We start from the raw sequence: 16,602 nt of genomic DNA on the forward strand, positions 1-16,602 counted from the left end.
GGATAAAAACGTCGATGTCAGCCGCTTCAGAGTTCCTGCTGCAACCAGGAAAATGGCCCGAGGGAGAAATTGGTTCTCTATGAACCACCACGCTGGCTAGTTCCTAGAACTATGCAGTGCGAAAGCACCTATTGATGCACTTTGGGAGCAAAGGCAAGCCAATCTGGTCTAATCACACAGAAGAGCTACTGTAGCTTAAATTGCTAAAAAACCTAATGTTGGCCATGATAGAAAGGTGTAGAACACAGTGCATCATTGTTTGCTATGTATCAGGTTTCATAGCTACAGACTAATTAAAGTGTCCATGATGACCCCTGTCTACCACTAAAAGCTGCAATGGCTAGTGAGAGTCAAAACTGAACCATGGAGCAAAAGAAGAAGGTTGCCTGGTTTGATGAATCACGTTTTCTTTTAGATCTGATGCATGGATGGGTGCATGTGCATCATTTACCTGGGGAATGCAGATGCACTATGGGAAGATGGCAGGCTGGCGGAGGCAGTGCTATGCTCTGGGCAACGTTCTGCTGAGAAACCTTGGGCCCTGGAATCGTGAGCTGGCATTACTTTGACACATACCATCTACCTAAAGATTGTTGCACACCACCCTTCATGGCAATGGTGTTCCCTGATGGGAGTGGCCTCTTTTAGCAGGATAATACACTTTGCCACACTACAAAAAAAAGTTCAAGAATGGTTTAAGAAACATGACAGAATGTTCAAGGTGTTGACTTGGCCTCCAATTTCCCCAGATCTCAACCCAACTGAACATCTGGACCAACAAATACGATCCACGGAGGCCCTACTTTGCAACTTGTAGGACTACAATGCTAGTGTGCTCTTGCTTCTTACAAAACCAAGTCCAGTCAATATGGCCCACCTTCAAGTCTCCATGACTTCTTGCCCCTTGTTCAATGTACGTCTCTGGATAATAAGACACCTCTCCTCAACTATTCATTTCCACAACACCAATAGTGCAGGTCAAGTTACAGATCAAAGCAAAGTTCAAACAACAACAATATATTGTTTTCCTGCAGGTAGAGAAAAAGTTTAAATGTTGTATCCTAGATCCATGTAAAGCCACATTTGTACAAGTTCACCTGGAGGACACACTCTTCTCTTCTAGGCAAAGTGTCATCAGTTCTGTTTTGCTTATCTAATCAATGCTATTCAAAGGACCTAGCTTTGAATTCCTCTCACTCTCTCATTCTATCAAACAAGCACTCAAGTAAGACTGTCGAGAAGCTCCTTTGACTAAAATGCGTCCCTCCACCATCCTTCTGGCCCATGCCATCATAATATTGCTCTCTGAACAATGGGGAACTGCAACCGTAGTTGAAGACTTCAACCATATTGAGAGATGCAAGGACTCGCTGTATATGGGCACCCCACCACGAGGCTTCAGAGATAGCAGACTCAAGAAGATCTGCCAGCGCTACGCTGACAAACCCAGATATGTAACCCTGTACGACTCCAAAAACCGTATCCCAGTTTACTCTGCATACACCTTCAAAAAAACAGAGGGTGATCGGCGTGTGGACTATCCCTGGATGTATGAACCTCAGGTATGAAACTATTCAATCTCAAAATAAAAAGTACAAAACTGTTACTGGGATGGTACCCTTTCAAAATGATTAAATGTATTTCAAAAGTATTAATATGTACATTTAAGGTACTAATATAAACCCGCAGGGTAAAATAGGTACAAAGGTGTACCTTTTGACACCCCAGTGAAAGCTTTTATATTTTTTTTCTGAGAGGTTGAGGGCTGGCTTTCTTCTTTGTAATGATGTGTTGACCTTCTTCCTAGCTTGCAGAGCTTGATGGGAATGGGAACATGATGCCTTTCCCCACCGGATACTTACACATGAAGTTTGAGGACAGCCAGGCGGTTTTGGATGACTACTCTGATGTGGTTCTGTATGAGAGAGGCCATCTGAATCCAGACCAGCACCAGTCAGACCCACAGGACCGAGCAGCTACCTACTCGCTCACAAACGTTGTGCCAGAAATTCGTGAGTTCAACATCGGACCATGGCGCGAACACGAAGAGCGCATCCGTGTGCGTCTCAATAATTTCTGCCGAGGCACAGCCTATATTGTAACTGGGGTTACCACTACTGGAAACATGATCCGGCGCAACAACCAGGACCGTGTTGGCATCCCTGAAGAAGTGTGGTCAGCCTACTGCTGCACTGAATACGACAGGAATGCACCACACAACATACGCATCCGTTTCCCGACCCAAGCAGCCCTTGCCAAGAACGCAAAGGAGGGGAACAGAGTCCAAGAGCTCACTCTGCAGGATCTGGAGAACTACCTGACTGACAAAATGGCCATAGACAAGAATTTCCAGCTGTTCTATGATAACTGCAACTCACCTTCACCTCTTCCTCCCTACCTTCATTATGCCAAATGATCCGACTTACCCTCAGCTTATAGCTTTGGTTGTGGTTTCATTTTTCTTGCTTTCTTCTTTCCAAAGTCTTTTTTTTATTATTTATATTATTTAGTATTTTTCAATGTTATACAATACCGTTTAAATATTTGGGGTTGGTAAGATTTAAAGAAATTAATGGAAATTAAATTAGAAAAAAACAAAATAATAATTATATTTCAAAAATGTATCAGAGTTTCCTCCAAAATATTAAGCTGTGCATCTATTTTCAACATTGATAATAATAAGAAATGTTTCTTAAGCACCAAATCAGCATATTTCTGAAGGATCATGTGACACTGAAGACTGAAATAACGGCTGCTGGAAATTCAGCTTTGTCATCACAAATAAATTACACTTGTAAAAAAATAATACAGTAATAATAATAATAATAATAATAATATTAATAATAAAACAGTTATTTTAAATTGTAATAATATTTTACAGTATGACTGTTTTACTGGGGTTTTTTTTTTTTATTAAACAAATGCAGTTTGGTGAGCATAAGAGACTTTTTAAAAAACATTAAAAATCTTACTGGCTCCATTTTTTTTATATGCCTATAAAATATGATTTAATTCATATTTTGAGGATATTTAAAATTGTAATGTTAAAACAGTGATTGTACATTTTTTTCCCGATCACCCTATGTCTATAATTATTTTATTGCTTTCATCTTAATATTAATCATCCTACGTAAGCATAGTTTAATTGTGACAAACTGTCTGAGTTTACATGTTAAGTAATTCACTGATACCACGTGAATTTTGGGTTGCGATAAAGATGTGTGTCAAAACAAAACAAAGAAACAAAGAAAAGCTGTTTTTCAATCTATATTTCTATTCTCATTTTATTGTTTCAATAAACACTACTGATACACATCAATAAAAACCGAAGGACAATTCTAGTCGAGTTTCATCATTACAACCACATATAGTTTGTTTCATGACAATTCAATCATTAATACCAGGCATCATTTCCAGTAAAAATCAGATTCAAGACCTTTACAGATTTTGTAAAGATGGAAGGAAAGATAAACGGCATGGTAAAAATGTGAAGAGTAGATTCATATGAAAAAGTGTTATCCTGTGCAGAGAGCCTTGAAATCCATAAACAGGAGGACAATTCAAAACTTACTGGGATGGTCAAACAAAAACATTTGCCACATTCTGGTGAAATATTCCACCTAAATAACCATCAATGAACTATATTTTGCCTTTAAAGCAACATAAGTTTAAAGGAATGTAAAGGTCAACAGGACGAGTTTTCATTGACTGACCAATGCAAGCTAATACCATGAACAAGATTAGCAAGCTTGTGGGACATTCCTTTCATTTCTTAAGAGCATAATCTAATCTCAGAGAGACACAAATGAGCAAGGATACGCAAATGCCACAAAGCGAATAAGGCTGTATAAACCTTAACACTCTAACTCATATTCTGCTTCTCCCTTCTATTCCTTTCTGTAAATTGTCTTTGGTTGATATCATAACTGCCGGTTGTAATTTTGTGTCTATACATAGTGTCAGTAATGATGAAAGAACCATTGAAAGAACCATAATGGTTCTTTTCCTCAAAGTCTGGAAGACTTTGCAGATGTGGCCCAATGTAAACAATCAAAGTCTCCTGATCCCAAATCAACAAACCACACTGACAAATCAGCTGCTTTCTAACTATCACATTGCTCCACGTCAGGGACTTTACCTAATTTAAAATGATCACGGGTTCCAAATATACAACATTAAAGATGCTATAGGTGTTCAGAAAGTACTATTGCTAAAGAGGACCCTGGGGCCCAGCTCATAATCCATGCTTGAGTAGAGTAACCTATTTCCACAGCTGTGACCAAAAACTGCACGGCTGGCTGTACTTTAATATTTGAACGCTAGATGGTAGTCCTGTCAAAAAAAAAAAAAAAAAAGAAGCTTGCTGGGGGTAAAGCTTGCTGGTTTTAAGTTGGTCTGCAGCTTTTTCAACAAGGCATGTGTTTTAATCTGTTTATTTAGCATGGCATTTATTTATACAGTGGCCAAATACAAGTGCCTCTAGGAAAGTTTACCAAATTTGCCCTGAAACGTGATACCACTGTCGTCGCAGGATTGTGGGCTACACAGAAACACTGAATGTAAATTGAGCAACACAGTGAAGGCCAAACACAGCACACACACAACAGCGCGCTGGAAAACGATCAAACACGCACGAGGAACAGGGTCACGCAGGAGTCATACGGTGCATGCGTTGAGCTCAAATCTGCGCAGTCTGCAGCAGGGCAACTGTAGGGTGCAAAAAAGGAACACAAAAATCGCAGTTTAGGATTTAAGAACATTATGCCCAGTAAAAATGCACCTTGCGAATGCAAACGTTTTCAGGTAAGCTAAGCTGTTTATCTAAGGGGGAGCAATTAATGAAGAAAATGTTTGTGATGTTGCTAGTAATAGGCTGTTTTGTTTGTATCCGTGCCATGTCGGTCAAACAGTTCTCTCTGCATCTATTTAAAGAATTATATCGTAGTTTGTAATGCAGTTTCTTTTACAATTTTATTATATTTTATTTAATAAATAAGTAAATGCTCAACCCACGATTCCAAATACCACACGTATGCATGTAAATAACGCATTATTCACATGTGATATCATGTAGTTTCTATGATGTTGTGTTGCTGCTCAGACTTCAGTCATGCCATTCATGAACTTACCAGAACTCTCTGTTTCTTTGTGCAGCATAGATACATGATCGTTCTTATTTTGTGATAAATATTCTGAGTGATAGAAAGTCGCATATGGGGGCAGTAACTAGTTCCTTTATGAATGAATTAGTTCACTTAATTCGTTTTTGTCATACACTGAATCCCTTCTGAAATGTGAGGAATTCGGCTGTGACATTTCATTGGTTGAGAGAACGAATAGCCTACATCCCTTCACTGATTGGATGTTTTCAGTATGAACGACTAATGCAATGTTTGTAACAAATTGAATGAAGATTAATCTCATATCTGTGAAGAACCTCATGATGATTTATTACATTGATTAAAATATCGGGGGGAAAAAAATCCAAAAAGCTTTAAACTTTGATAAAAGTAATGCTCAACAGTTGAAAATGAAGAAAGAATAAAGACTTGCATGAATGATTTAACGAATCGGTTGAGTGAACAATTTAATGACTCACTAATAATACCCAAAGTAATTCACTTGCCATCACCTAACAATCCGACCTGCAGGAAGTGTCGCTGAACGCATCAGTGGATGAATCTTTTTAGTATTCTGATTCTAGAAACTGAGTCACTTGGATGAATCAAAGCGGCCTTAAAGCAGCCGTGGCTTTCCCAAGCTGCTATATTACTAAAAGAGGAGTGTGTCATGCTATTTAGAGCGGCGATCCCAGTATGAACAGTGTCAGTGACATAGAATGATGAATCAGATGATGTGTAGAAGCATATCCTGGAGATAAAGAAGCGAAGACGTGTCAGAGGTGAAGGCTGGCTGTGGTAACACGAAACACCAGTGAACTCTGGGAAATGTAGTACTTGACCTCAACTGTGAAAAAAAAAAAAAAAAAACCTTAAAGTCGATTGATGTCTAGTCTACCTGTCTGCTAGTGTTCTGTGGGTAGCGTGGCCGAGCGGTCTAAGGCGCTGGATTTAGGCTCCAGTCTCTCTGGAGGCGTGGGTTCGAATCCCACCGCTGCCATAACTTTAAAATTCTGAACTAACACAAAAGCTTCGTAGGCGTTATGCATCTTGCTTGTGTGAATGGAATGAAGAAATTAGTAAATGAATTTCAGTTTAGGCACAGTGAAAAGTATTCTAAAAATGTGTCGATGACTTCCCTATTCGCATACAATAATAATAATGAAACTACTACTATGAATAATTATTGTTTTTATCAAGACAGGTGCAATTTTTCATAATAAGCGTAAAGATAATGAATAAAGAGACAGGTCTGATTGTGAACCTTCCCACATCAGTTTACTGTGTTTATTTGTCTGTTGAGGTCTGGTGTCAGTTTTGATGGTGTTTGTGTGGCTGGGTGGAAACCAGGTCTCGCCCCTGCGACCCATCTGTGACCTGAGGGTTCTGGACCACTTTGTACGAGAAGCTCGAGATTCTGAGGTCATCATGGTGAGGTCTCTATGTGCTTTTCACAGAATGTCAGGTTATTTTCAGAAACCTCACTTCCTCTGTTTCTTTTTCTCTCAGCGAGGTTGCAGAGGAGGCTGTGGAGTGATGAAACCCTACTTAGTTCCTCTGACTAGTGTTGACTTTGCTGTTTGGGAACATATAGATGTGAGTCATGATATTTAACAATAAAAAAACATATATACATACACATAAATACATTAAATACTTAAAACCAGCATTGTGCAAATCCGTAATACAGCATAATACAAAAACATCAATATCCATCATGCATATGCAACTCTTTTATTGTTTATATTTACTAGTAAGGGTATTTAAAAAAAGGCATTTCTCATGTTATCTTCATATTAGTGAAACCTGATTTCCAGTATTGGCATATTTTATAGGCGATTCAAGCCAGTGTATTTTATAGTAAGTATTTCTACTCATTCATAGACTAAATCTATGTGTTCAGGTTCATGGACAGGCCGTGGAGGTCTGGATTGGTCTGTCTCTGCTGGATCAGGCCCTGAGTAATGCGATGAAAACAGTGAGCAACTCTCCTCTGGCCAATGCGCTGGATAACAACATCAGTAACATCCACAGCCTCGGCCACATCCTGCACAGTCTTGATTTACAGGTGTAGTAACCACTGATGTGTTGTGACTATGAGCCCATGTGTCTGTCACAGCAAGGTCTATTCTGACAGTATTGACTATTCTGGCATTCTAGTAAATTGTGCAGACGTGCAGCGTATTCAGTTTACTTTCTCTTTTTTGGCTACAGTCAAAGTGGCGGCATGATTTTGGGAAATGTGTTTTGTGCAGTGACTGTGAGGTGAATTTTCATGCCATGCTGTACTGTGGAGCTGTATTTAAAATTTTAAAATAAAACGTTGGTTGAATAAAATTACAGTGACAATAGAGATACCTAAATACAGCATGTGTATATATACTGCAGACTATGAACTAAAATAAGTTCAGTCTAAATGGATTTTTCCCACTATAGTAAACCAGAGTTCCAATGTATGATTCATTACTTTCTGGAACTATGAAAATGAATTGAAGGCTGCATCAAAAAATTTAGCTGAACCATTCCCACGCTTAAAATATAGTACTAGAGTACAATACACAATACACTTGAAATGGGAGGGGAAACTAGATTAGTAACCAAAGTAGTTGATTTTAGCGGTAGAAAATAGGCTTGGTTTGTTATGAGGCGATCCAATCAGATCTGAGAGCTGCAATCTATTCAATTTGAGTTTTTGGGATGATACATTTTCCCTAATGAGTCCATTCTGTTTCCACAGCAGGCCAGGTCCACAGTTCTTCCAGATGATTCAGCTCCTGCCAGCACACAGACGCAGGAGGTCTCCTCTCTCTCAGAACTTCTGCAGGTGCAGAGCAGTTTCCTGCGAGGGAAAGTCAGACTCCTGCTTTCAGCTGCACCAGCCTGCCAACGGCAAAACAGCTGATGCGAGCTCGGAGGAGCTCGGGAACTGTTTACAGCAGTCACATATACACAACAAACGCAGACAAGAACACTTGATTGTGACACGTTACCCAATCTAAAATCTTAAAGAGCTTACGAGTTCCAGGTGTCGCTCTTCAAATGGTCTTCTGCATTCGAAAGCCTGCAGTCGTGTTTCTAGAGTATGCATCATGTGGAGAGTGAAGCAAAACAGCAGTGACACCTTGGCTTATTCAACAAGGCGAACATGGCACAAGAGGAACATTTCAGAGCCCACAAGTGGACTCAAAGGCTTATATCGGTGTGGCGAACAGCTTGTCTGGCTGTATCCAGCCACCTGGACTACAGTACATCTGAGACACTTTTATTTAATTATATTTGTATGTTGAGTTTTCTACAAATCCATGAATTGTGCTGCTATTTGCTCATTTTTTAGTAGGCAGTGTACGCACTTCCACACAGGACACATCCTTTTCTGAGATGTGTACATTTAACGGCAGGACCAAAGGAACCCTTTTTTTGAGGGTTCAGCAGGGTTTGCCAAGTGGACACAATGCTACGAGGCTGTGTGAAGTATGCTTCCATCTAGAGGACAAAACAGGAAGTTTAAATGAAACTGTAAGTGAATAAAACCTTTTTTCAAGTAGACAGTTGAGCACAAAAACATGCAAATAAGGAGACAGGTCTATTCGTATGTTTAATAACCTTTTTTAATGTTGTCCAGTTCAGATACACAACATACAGTGTGTAGTAGCCTGTATAGGAAATAGAAATATGAATTTCGATCTTTAGACCCGTTGCGGTCATACAGTCCCCCTCATCTCAAGCCTTTTTTTACGTTGCTGAAATTCAACAAAATGAAACTCAACAGGTGCAAGTCTTTTTTTGGCGACCAAGCATTAATACTCAACAGTTGTGTTTCTCAGGATTTTTTTTCTTCATATTTTTTTCTTTAAATCCTCTATAATACATAGGCAACCCAGACAAAAAGTATCACCATGTATGTCTGGTGAGAGTGTGCTTTATATGTCTGTCAGTTGCCGGTAGAATCATCTCTCGCCCTTTATTTTGTAGAAAAATATGAACTGTTTAAATTCTCTACTTTGAAATATATGCAGCTCAAATTCACAACAAAGAGATAAGCCAGAACTCTGTGGAATCCCACCCCCACTCCAACAAATCTCCAATGGTTTGGGTAACATTAAATTTCTAAGAACTTACAACCAGGTAAGAGAAAACAAACACCCCACAGTGTCATTTAGTCCACTGAAGCGTAATGAAGAACACCCAGGAGAATGACTCAAACAGCAGGCCTCTCGGAAAAAAAACAGGGCTGACTCAAGCGATTTACATCCTACGGCCTCGTACGAGAAAATAAAACGAGCTTCTCCTCATAAACTTACTCATTTAACCATCTCCAACAAAATATCCTGATTAGGCCCTGATCGGTTCCACCCTCCGTTTTTCAAACGACACAGAATCAGATGCAGCCAGCGACTCTATTGTCCACCGCATTGTCGGGTCTTGCAGCAAATTTGAATTCCAAATGCAATTACTCTCATCAAGTGCGCTCATTCTTGACTCAATATATTCTCTAATGTGGAATTCGCTTCGTTTCCGCTTCCCTCAACATTCATTACGATTTAATGTCTTTTGTCGAAAAAGAAGCTTTAGTATCTGTAAACCTTCAAATGAAAATCTAATAAGGGTCTTCAGAATTGTGGGTGGAGGGATGTGATTGGCTGAATGAGCTTGCACCTGTTTTTACAGTGGATACGATTGGCCATGAACCCAACAATAAACAAAATATTTACAAAGACCATGTCATCTCTTACACTTATAAAAATGTACAGTTTGCATCTTGTGTTTTTCGTCATGGCATGACAGAAGGTGGTGTTTTTGCGTGTTTTCCATCCACCCACTGACAAGAAACTCCAAAAACAAGACGACGAGAGAACAAAAAATGGATGGCGATGAGAGCGGTATGCACAGTTGCTTGCATTATGGATCGTAAATGTATATTTAAGTGGCGTGAGGGGTGACGCCTCGTCCACTGTAGCGCAGTACACCTCTTCAGGCTGCGGTTAGTTTCTGAGCGCCACCGCGGCTCAAACCTGATGCACAAAGCTTCCAGAGTCAGTATCCAGAGCTCATTTAGGGCCACATCTGTCCTGCTCCTCATACACTCACACTTACATGCGCACACGTGAATGCAAACCGCCCCGTCTCCCGTCTCCCGCCTCCTCTCGGCCAGATCGTTCTTGGCACCCTGAAAGAGAGATTTCGGAAAAAACACGTTGAGAGGTGAGAGGCTGAATCAGAAGGTCTTACGGGGACTTGTGACAGGGCATATAACAAGATGTCCGCCTGATGACAAGTGAGCTCAAACTGAGATAATCACTCAAAGGTCAGTGTCAGTGAGGTGGAAGAATGTTCTGGACACGTCATGAGCTCTCTTGGGCTCTGGATAAAAGAGAGAGACGGAGAGACTCCAGCTGTGTGGGAACGGGCGCAGGTGTTGATCCTGACGCTCTGGACGTCCAACTCAGCAGAGTCCGAGTCTTTACGGAGTGAACGTTCCTTAACTCAATGTGGTGTAATGCGCGGGTTACTACAGAGGACTATACGAGCAGAGAGAGAGAGATAAAAGGGATAAAAAAGGAGAGGAGGGGATCGTGGATCTGATCAGTCCTTCTCCGGGAGATGAGCTTTGTCGCACAGCTTCCGTAATTATAAATGAAAAAAAGAAGGGAACTATTTATCCTCTTTATTATCGTCAAGAATCAGTTTCATTTCCGGATATGACCATGTATCTACAGAGGGAAAAGAATCTCCAAATGAAGTGCACAAAATACAGCTGATGTATAAAAAAAAGAGAAAGCGAGAGACAGATAAAGAGAGAGAGCAAGAGAGAGAAGACTGTTGCAGAAAAAGACAATAAAAAGACAAAGAAAGAAGAGTCTTGAAACTCGAATGTCCATTTTCCTCTTAAAAAATAAATCATGCAAATTTCCCAAAGCGCAATCAAGATATAAATTTAATGAATCTATATCTTTTTATATAGGTATTTGTAGTGTTGTTCATTTCTCTCCATAGGCAAATAACAGTGACAGTGCAAAACAAAAAGCAAAAAATAAACATAAAAAATGAGAGAGACCAAAGAAAAGAAAAACAAATTGGCACTTTTTTTCTCAATTCTGCAAATTCCTTGAATAAATCCAGTTCAGGTGATTCTCTCCACGTCCGTCCACAAGACTGCGTCTGATTGGACGATGATCACAGTACTTGGCACAAGAATGCTGGTAAAAATTAGATAGTAGAATCTTTTTTTTTTTCATTCATAGCCTTATAAGGTTATTAATAATACATATTTTACACGTATGTTTTCTTGATTTATAAAACAGTCCGAAGTAGGAAAAATTGTTCTTTTTTGGGGACTAGAAACGGCTACAGCAGAGCAAAAGACTCGGGGAGAAGAAAAGAAAAAAGAAGGGAAAGGTGGCAATGAAACTTGAGGGGGAAAAAACAGGAGAAAAAAAAATAAAATGGTAGGGGATAGCTGCTGTATTGAGTAGGGAAAATGGCTAACATTTCTCCACCCAAAATCTTCTCCAAGAACGAGAGGAGCAGGAAGAGTAAAACAAGAAAGGACGAGAGAGAAAGAGAGTGTGCTGGGAGTGGACATATAAAGGACAGGAGCAGTGTGTTGGACAGTATCCGTGTAGAGCACCACTCTTAGTATCGGAGGTCTGTGTTCCTATGCGTTTGGGGGGCCTGGTCCCCTCAGAGGGGTTACTATACTCGTGTGGTGGAGTGCTGGTGGGGCAGGGCGTTGTTGCTATGCCCAGCACTTGGTGCAGGCGCAGGGGGGTAAGTGTTGAAGGCATGGAGGGGCTGCATGCCAGTGATGGTGCTGGGGATCATGGAAAGCGTGTTAGCCGTCATAAGTGGCACGTCCTCAGGTGCCCGCCGTAGTGCCAGAGTGTAGTCCGGCGGGCACACAGGTGGTCTTAGAGGTTCCAAGTCGCCATGTAGACCACGCGGTGGAAGAGGCGTGCCGTGGTCGAGCTCCACCCTCTGCTGCTTCATCTGCAAGGACATTAGCTCCTCTTCCTGGCTCAAAGCCAGGTCGTTATGGGGCGGAGCCCCCACAATGCCGATGCCTGGCCCCGCCCCACGTTGAGGCGAGAGGCGCCGATGGCGGCGTTGCAGCAGCTCGTGCCGTTTGTCGCGTTTATAGTACAACGCGGCAAAGGCTAGAACATTGAGGAATAGCAGTGACGCGCCCACTGCTACTGTCACGCTCAGCTCCGTCGAATAGTCCCTTGTGTCGCTCGGGAATGGGAAGCGTTCAGGAGGGTGTTCAGAACCTTCGAGGTCCGGGTCAGGTGGGTAGGTTGAGACCGTGGGGTGGCGAGTAGAGCGTGTGCCGGGGCTCTGGGGCGTGCCCTTCCAGCCGGGCCGGTGCGGGCTGCCGGGCGGCAGTCGCGTGGTTATGGAGCTGATGATCTCCTCATGAAGGGTGTGGAGGTGAGGAACCAGCTCAAGCCAGAAGGCAACTTTGTTGGCACGGTAATTATCCCGGATGCGAGGCTTCAACCCGATGTGGAGGTACTGCTTGTCTTTAGAGCTGAACTTGGTCCAGATAACTTCCTCGAAGCGATTGGGCTTAGTATGGATGAACTTGGTATCCTGTGGTACTGGAATGTTCGGATCACTGGAAAAAAAATATTGAAACAAAGTGAGAAGAAAATAAAAAGACAGAACTGCATTTGTATTCTGGTCTCACTGGGTGAACAAATTTGGATAGATCAAACTCTCACCCTGTCTTGGCGAAGTTGGTCCAGTATGTCATCACCACAGCGCTGAGCATGACATCGTTCTTGGAAAAGTTGCAGGGAAATAGATCTGTGGCGCCCACCATGGGTACACCGAACACATACGGGATCTCGTCGCCATGTGCTGCGTCTGCCCACTCGGGTCGTGCCTCCGTCTGGCAGTGGTGGTGGAAGGTATAAAAATAAACAGGGGACTGGAACTCAGCATGCAGCTTAGCTGTGGCCACTGCTGGCGCCACCCACTGGTGGTCGGTAAAAAGTGCAAGTAGAGTTTTACGCCGCATGTCACCGTTGTCGCGGTCAGCCCAATCTGTGTACATGAACTTTATAGTCTCCCGCAGTATGTCTTTACCTAAAAAGGGACAGAGAGAGACCAAGAGAAAAAAAGGTGGATGTTGAAAGACAGAGTTGGTTGTCAAACAAAGCAGGGCACCTTGACCCAATATAGGAGACAGTGAGACACAAGCACCCAAGGTGAGGGGTAAAATTAGACTGATTACCTTGAACAACCGCTAAAAGAACGTGTAGATGTGTATGTCAGTGTTGTCTACAGAAATCTGTGGGACTGTCCTGAATGGCACACTTGATGTGCATGTAATATGTTTTCCAAGTGCACACTTGTGCACAGATTTCATAGATCTTCTTTGGATCTCATTCTCCATTTAGTGCATGATTAGAAACCCTACAATCATCTACATTTATTGAATATTTAAATATGACAAATGATGTATTTTAAATCTCTGCATTTAAAGGCTGGAATACACTACACGACTTTTAAAATCTGAACAATTTTTAAAACACCAGGCATAATATACATACTTACTATAGTTTGTAAATAGTGACAGAGGAAAACTGGGCATCATACGCTACAGAACTGAGGATCATACACTACCAGACTTTAAAGCTGTTCCGATCACAACAAACTCTTGCAAAAAACGTGCCTTGTTGCTAGGAGCCGCATGACAAATGAAAACGGCTGAAAATATCAAACATGTTTGATAACGTCCGACTGGATGGAATCAAAGTCTGAAGCAAAAGAATCTGAGTCTGTGACCATCATACACTACGCGATTTTCTATGGAATCTGTCAACTCATATCTGCAGACTGGCTCTGACTTTCAGCAAATAGCGTCAACTTCTCCAAACTGTAAATTGGCGGACAATTGGGACAAAGATCGCACAGTGTATTCAAGGCTTGACTCTGCATGCATTCAACTCAGTGAATAATATAAATTCTTTTAACGTTGTGCTGTAGATTCAGTGGCAGCAATGGCAGTGCAAACATCGGCCTATGTGTACATGACTATGGCTGTATCAGTGAAACTCACCATCTGGGTATCCGTAGAGGTTGTCCACAAAATTTGATATGGTGTAGTCGAAGGAAGCGGCTGAAATACCATCCTCACCCTCACTGTCATCTACAAATTTCAGCCCTTCACCCTGGTTCACCCCCAACAAGATGTCGTAGTTCAGGAACTCCCCCTGAGGACATTACACAAATGTCACCCATTGTACTCACTATCGCTAATTAACTGACATGATTAGACTCTAAACTCTGGGACCCTGCAGTGACTAAAATCACACCTGCTGCATGAGGATCTCGGGGTCATCGGGTACCACATCTCCGTCCACCACCGGTCCAAATGCGATGTGGTAGCGGGCAGGTTGGATATCTTGATCCACCAGCTCCCTGAAGCTCTTCCTTCGCAGACAGTCCACCAGATCTGCAGTGTCGCTGTAGCTGCAGCCCACCTTCTTGGCCAGGATCTTGGTGTACATCAGGGGCCGGTAGTTCACTGACCAGCTGGATATGGCGGAGCCACTCTGAGCAATGGCCCTCTGGAACAAACCTGAAACCAGGGCCAGTTACAAGACAATGACTAAGAAAAGTCAAAGTGCAGGCTATAATGTGAGTGAGTCAATGTGGACAGAGTGTGACCCATGACCATGAGCAAGATAAAGCCACTGAATATCTTTTATCATCACAAAAGGAACTAATTTCCATAACAATAAATGCTTTCCAGGCTGCTTTCTTAACTTTAGAACAGAATATTCACATCAGAATAGAGAGCACATTTTTAACTTTAGAACAGAAGATATTCTTAACTTCAGAACAGAACAGAACCTTAACTTCAGAACAGAAAAGAATATAATCTCAGTTTTAGAAAGAGATTGAATCTTATTTTCAGAACAGAACAGAAGCTTAAGTTCAGAGAATAACAGGACAGATTCTTAACTTCAGAAAAAAGAACAGAACAAAATGGAATCTTAATAGAACACATTCTTAACACATGCTTCAGAACAGAATCTTAACTTCAGAAAAAAAGACCAGGAAAGAATAGAATCTTTAATTTCCAAAAAGAACACAACTGAATTTTAACTTCAGATCAGATCAGAAGAGAATAGAATCTTGGTTTCAGATGACTGCCACACCAAAATAATTTCAATTGTACATTTTTGCATTTGGCAGACACTTTTATCCAGAACAACTTGCGTTGCATTGAAGGAAAACATTTTATCAGTTCATGCATTCCCTGGAAATCAAACCCATGACCTTGGCATTGCTAGTGCCATTCTCTACTGTTTGAGCTCCAGGAATGCCAGAATCCCAGAATGCCAGACAATGACTGGCCTTGTGTACTGGCTACAAAAGAGAGGCAAGGTGCAGTGTATTTAATCTTTAAAAATGTTCAATTACACAGTGTGTCATGTAAATTCGACCCAGACTGTCAATGTCGTCTCAGACTTTTGGACCTTACTGTATATGAAACTGTGCTACAAGTAAAGTTCTGAAACTAGTTTTAATGGTCAGAGAAACATGTTGATAAGCTAAAAAGATGGAAGTCTGCACAGTAGAAAGGTCATGCTGGCTTCAACAAGGCATAACCAATAACAGCATGAACCAACAGTCAGGGGCTCCTTTTAATTAGGGGTGCTCTGATCAGGATTTTTGAGGCCGATCACAGAAAGCAGTATCTGCCGATACCGATCACCGATACCGATCTTTTTACAGCCTTCTTTTTATTATGTAGAATTATTTATAGTGATACTCCAATCAGAATTTTTAGACATTTATTCAGGGCCTGAATTTCATTTTTGAAAATGAATTTCCCTCTCAGGTGACTCTAGTGAGAGGGGATTTTTTCATTTGAGGGGTGGAGGGGGCATTTTTTTGACATTTTTAAAAATATATATATTTATCTCACCTAAATGTTTGATCGTGCAGTGCATTTTTGTTTTTACAATCGTGCAATAGCTTACACACAGCACAAGCCTGATTTTGTGAGCTGTATGTGAGGTGGCCTTTTATGCCAGGTTCACACATAGGCCTACTCCGTTTGCAGTGTGTATGCAGTCCATGTGCGGTACGTAAGCGGTGCAGAAGCAGCACTGACTCATTGTGCTTTCACACAGGAGTCCGCAACTGATCTGTGGCTGTATACCACAAACACAACATTTATCCATTACTTTGATTTCAAATCAAAACATTGTCACTGAAAATGCTTTTTAAGCATTGTGATTATTTTTGTTACACATTACAGTAATACAATCTTTCATAGACGTGTTTAAACACAATAAATATAAGCAAAGCAACACATTATTCAATGCAATGCTTTACTTTTGCATTTACTTCTAGATTTATATATTAAGTTGCACAAGTGGCAAACCATTTAAACTACTTTTCTTACGTTATCACAAATTTACCATTGACAGAAACAGTCAGCTCTACTGCCTTTCCTTTTGCA

At 41.2% G+C, this 16,602-nt stretch overlaps 3 protein-coding genes and 1 non-coding gene across 7 annotated transcripts in view; 3 read left to right on the top strand and 1 right to left on the bottom strand.

The window, feature by feature from the left end:
- Positions 1 to 1,256: 1,256 nt before the first annotated feature.
- Positions 1,257 to 2,416, top strand: LOC131548744 (endonuclease domain-containing 1 protein). Its single transcript, XM_058790247.1, has 2 exons — positions 1,257 to 1,562; positions 1,808 to 2,416. Exons 1-2 carry the CDS (start codon positions 1,257 to 1,259, stop codon positions 2,414 to 2,416), a joined length of 915 nt encoding a protein of 304 aa, XP_058646230.1.
- A 2,249-nt stretch (positions 2,417 to 4,665) lies between these two features.
- On the top strand, positions 4,666 to 8,025 carry epob (erythropoietin b). Of its 2 annotated transcripts, none has more exons than XM_058789418.1 (5): positions 4,666 to 4,803; positions 6,424 to 6,551; positions 6,630 to 6,716; positions 7,024 to 7,188; positions 7,858 to 8,025. In XM_058789418.1, exons 1-5 carry the CDS (start codon positions 4,788 to 4,790, stop codon positions 8,020 to 8,022), a joined length of 561 nt encoding a protein of 186 aa, XP_058645401.1. In that variant the 5' UTR covers positions 4,666 to 4,787; the 3' UTR covers positions 8,023 to 8,025. The 2 variants fall into 2 exon arrangements, with proteins under 2 accessions (XP_058645401.1, XP_058645402.1); XM_058789419.1 differs by having other exon boundaries at positions 7,861 to 8,025.
- Positions 6,039 to 6,120, top strand: trnal-uag (transfer RNA leucine (anticodon UAG)). The gene has a single exon. It is a non-coding gene; the product is annotated as a tRNA-Leu (tRNA).
- Positions 8,026 to 11,811: 3,786 nt separating the features above from the next.
- Positions 11,812 to 16,602, bottom strand: part of nlgn2b (neuroligin 2b) — an 86,928-nt gene continuing 82,137 nt past the window's right edge. For all 3 annotated transcript variants that reach the window (XM_058789416.1, XM_058789415.1, XM_058789417.1), the window contains 4 exons: positions 14,441 to 14,706; positions 14,185 to 14,338; positions 12,842 to 13,208; positions 11,812 to 12,735 (listed from right to left, as the gene is read on the bottom strand). In XM_058789416.1, the coding sequence (XP_058645399.1) occupies positions 11,814 to 12,735; positions 12,842 to 13,208; positions 14,185 to 14,338; positions 14,441 to 14,706 (1,709 nt within the window). In that variant the 3' untranslated portion in view covers positions 11,812 to 11,813. The remainder of the gene's footprint in view (positions 12,736 to 12,841; positions 13,209 to 14,184; positions 14,339 to 14,440; positions 14,707 to 16,602) is intronic.

This window comes from Onychostoma macrolepis, chromosome 10 (genome assembly GCF_012432095.1).
Source record: "Onychostoma macrolepis isolate SWU-2019 chromosome 10, ASM1243209v1, whole genome shotgun sequence".
NCBI lineage: Eukaryota > Metazoa > Chordata > Actinopteri > Cypriniformes > Cyprinidae > Onychostoma > Onychostoma macrolepis.

What these genes read in the sequence shown, in the direction of transcription:
- LOC131548744 (XM_058790247.1), top strand. Translation starts at nt 1,257, where the DNA reads ATGCGTCCCTCCACCATCCTTCTGGCCCATGCCATCATAATATTGCTC. An exon ending in CCTGGATGTATGAACCTCAG is followed by an intron (nt 1,563 to 1,807) that starts GTATGAAACTAT and finishes CCTTCTTCCTAG; the next exon opens with CTTGCAGAGCTTGATGGGAA.
- epob (XM_058789418.1), top strand. An exon ending in CTGTTTGGGAACATATAGAT is followed by an intron (nt 6,717 to 7,023) that starts GTGAGTCATGAT and finishes CTATGTGTTCAG; the next exon opens with GTTCATGGACAGGCCGTGGA. An exon ending in TGCACAGTCTTGATTTACAG is followed by an intron (nt 7,189 to 7,857) that starts GTGTAGTAACCA and finishes CTGTTTCCACAG; the next exon opens with CAGGCCAGGTCCACAGTTCT.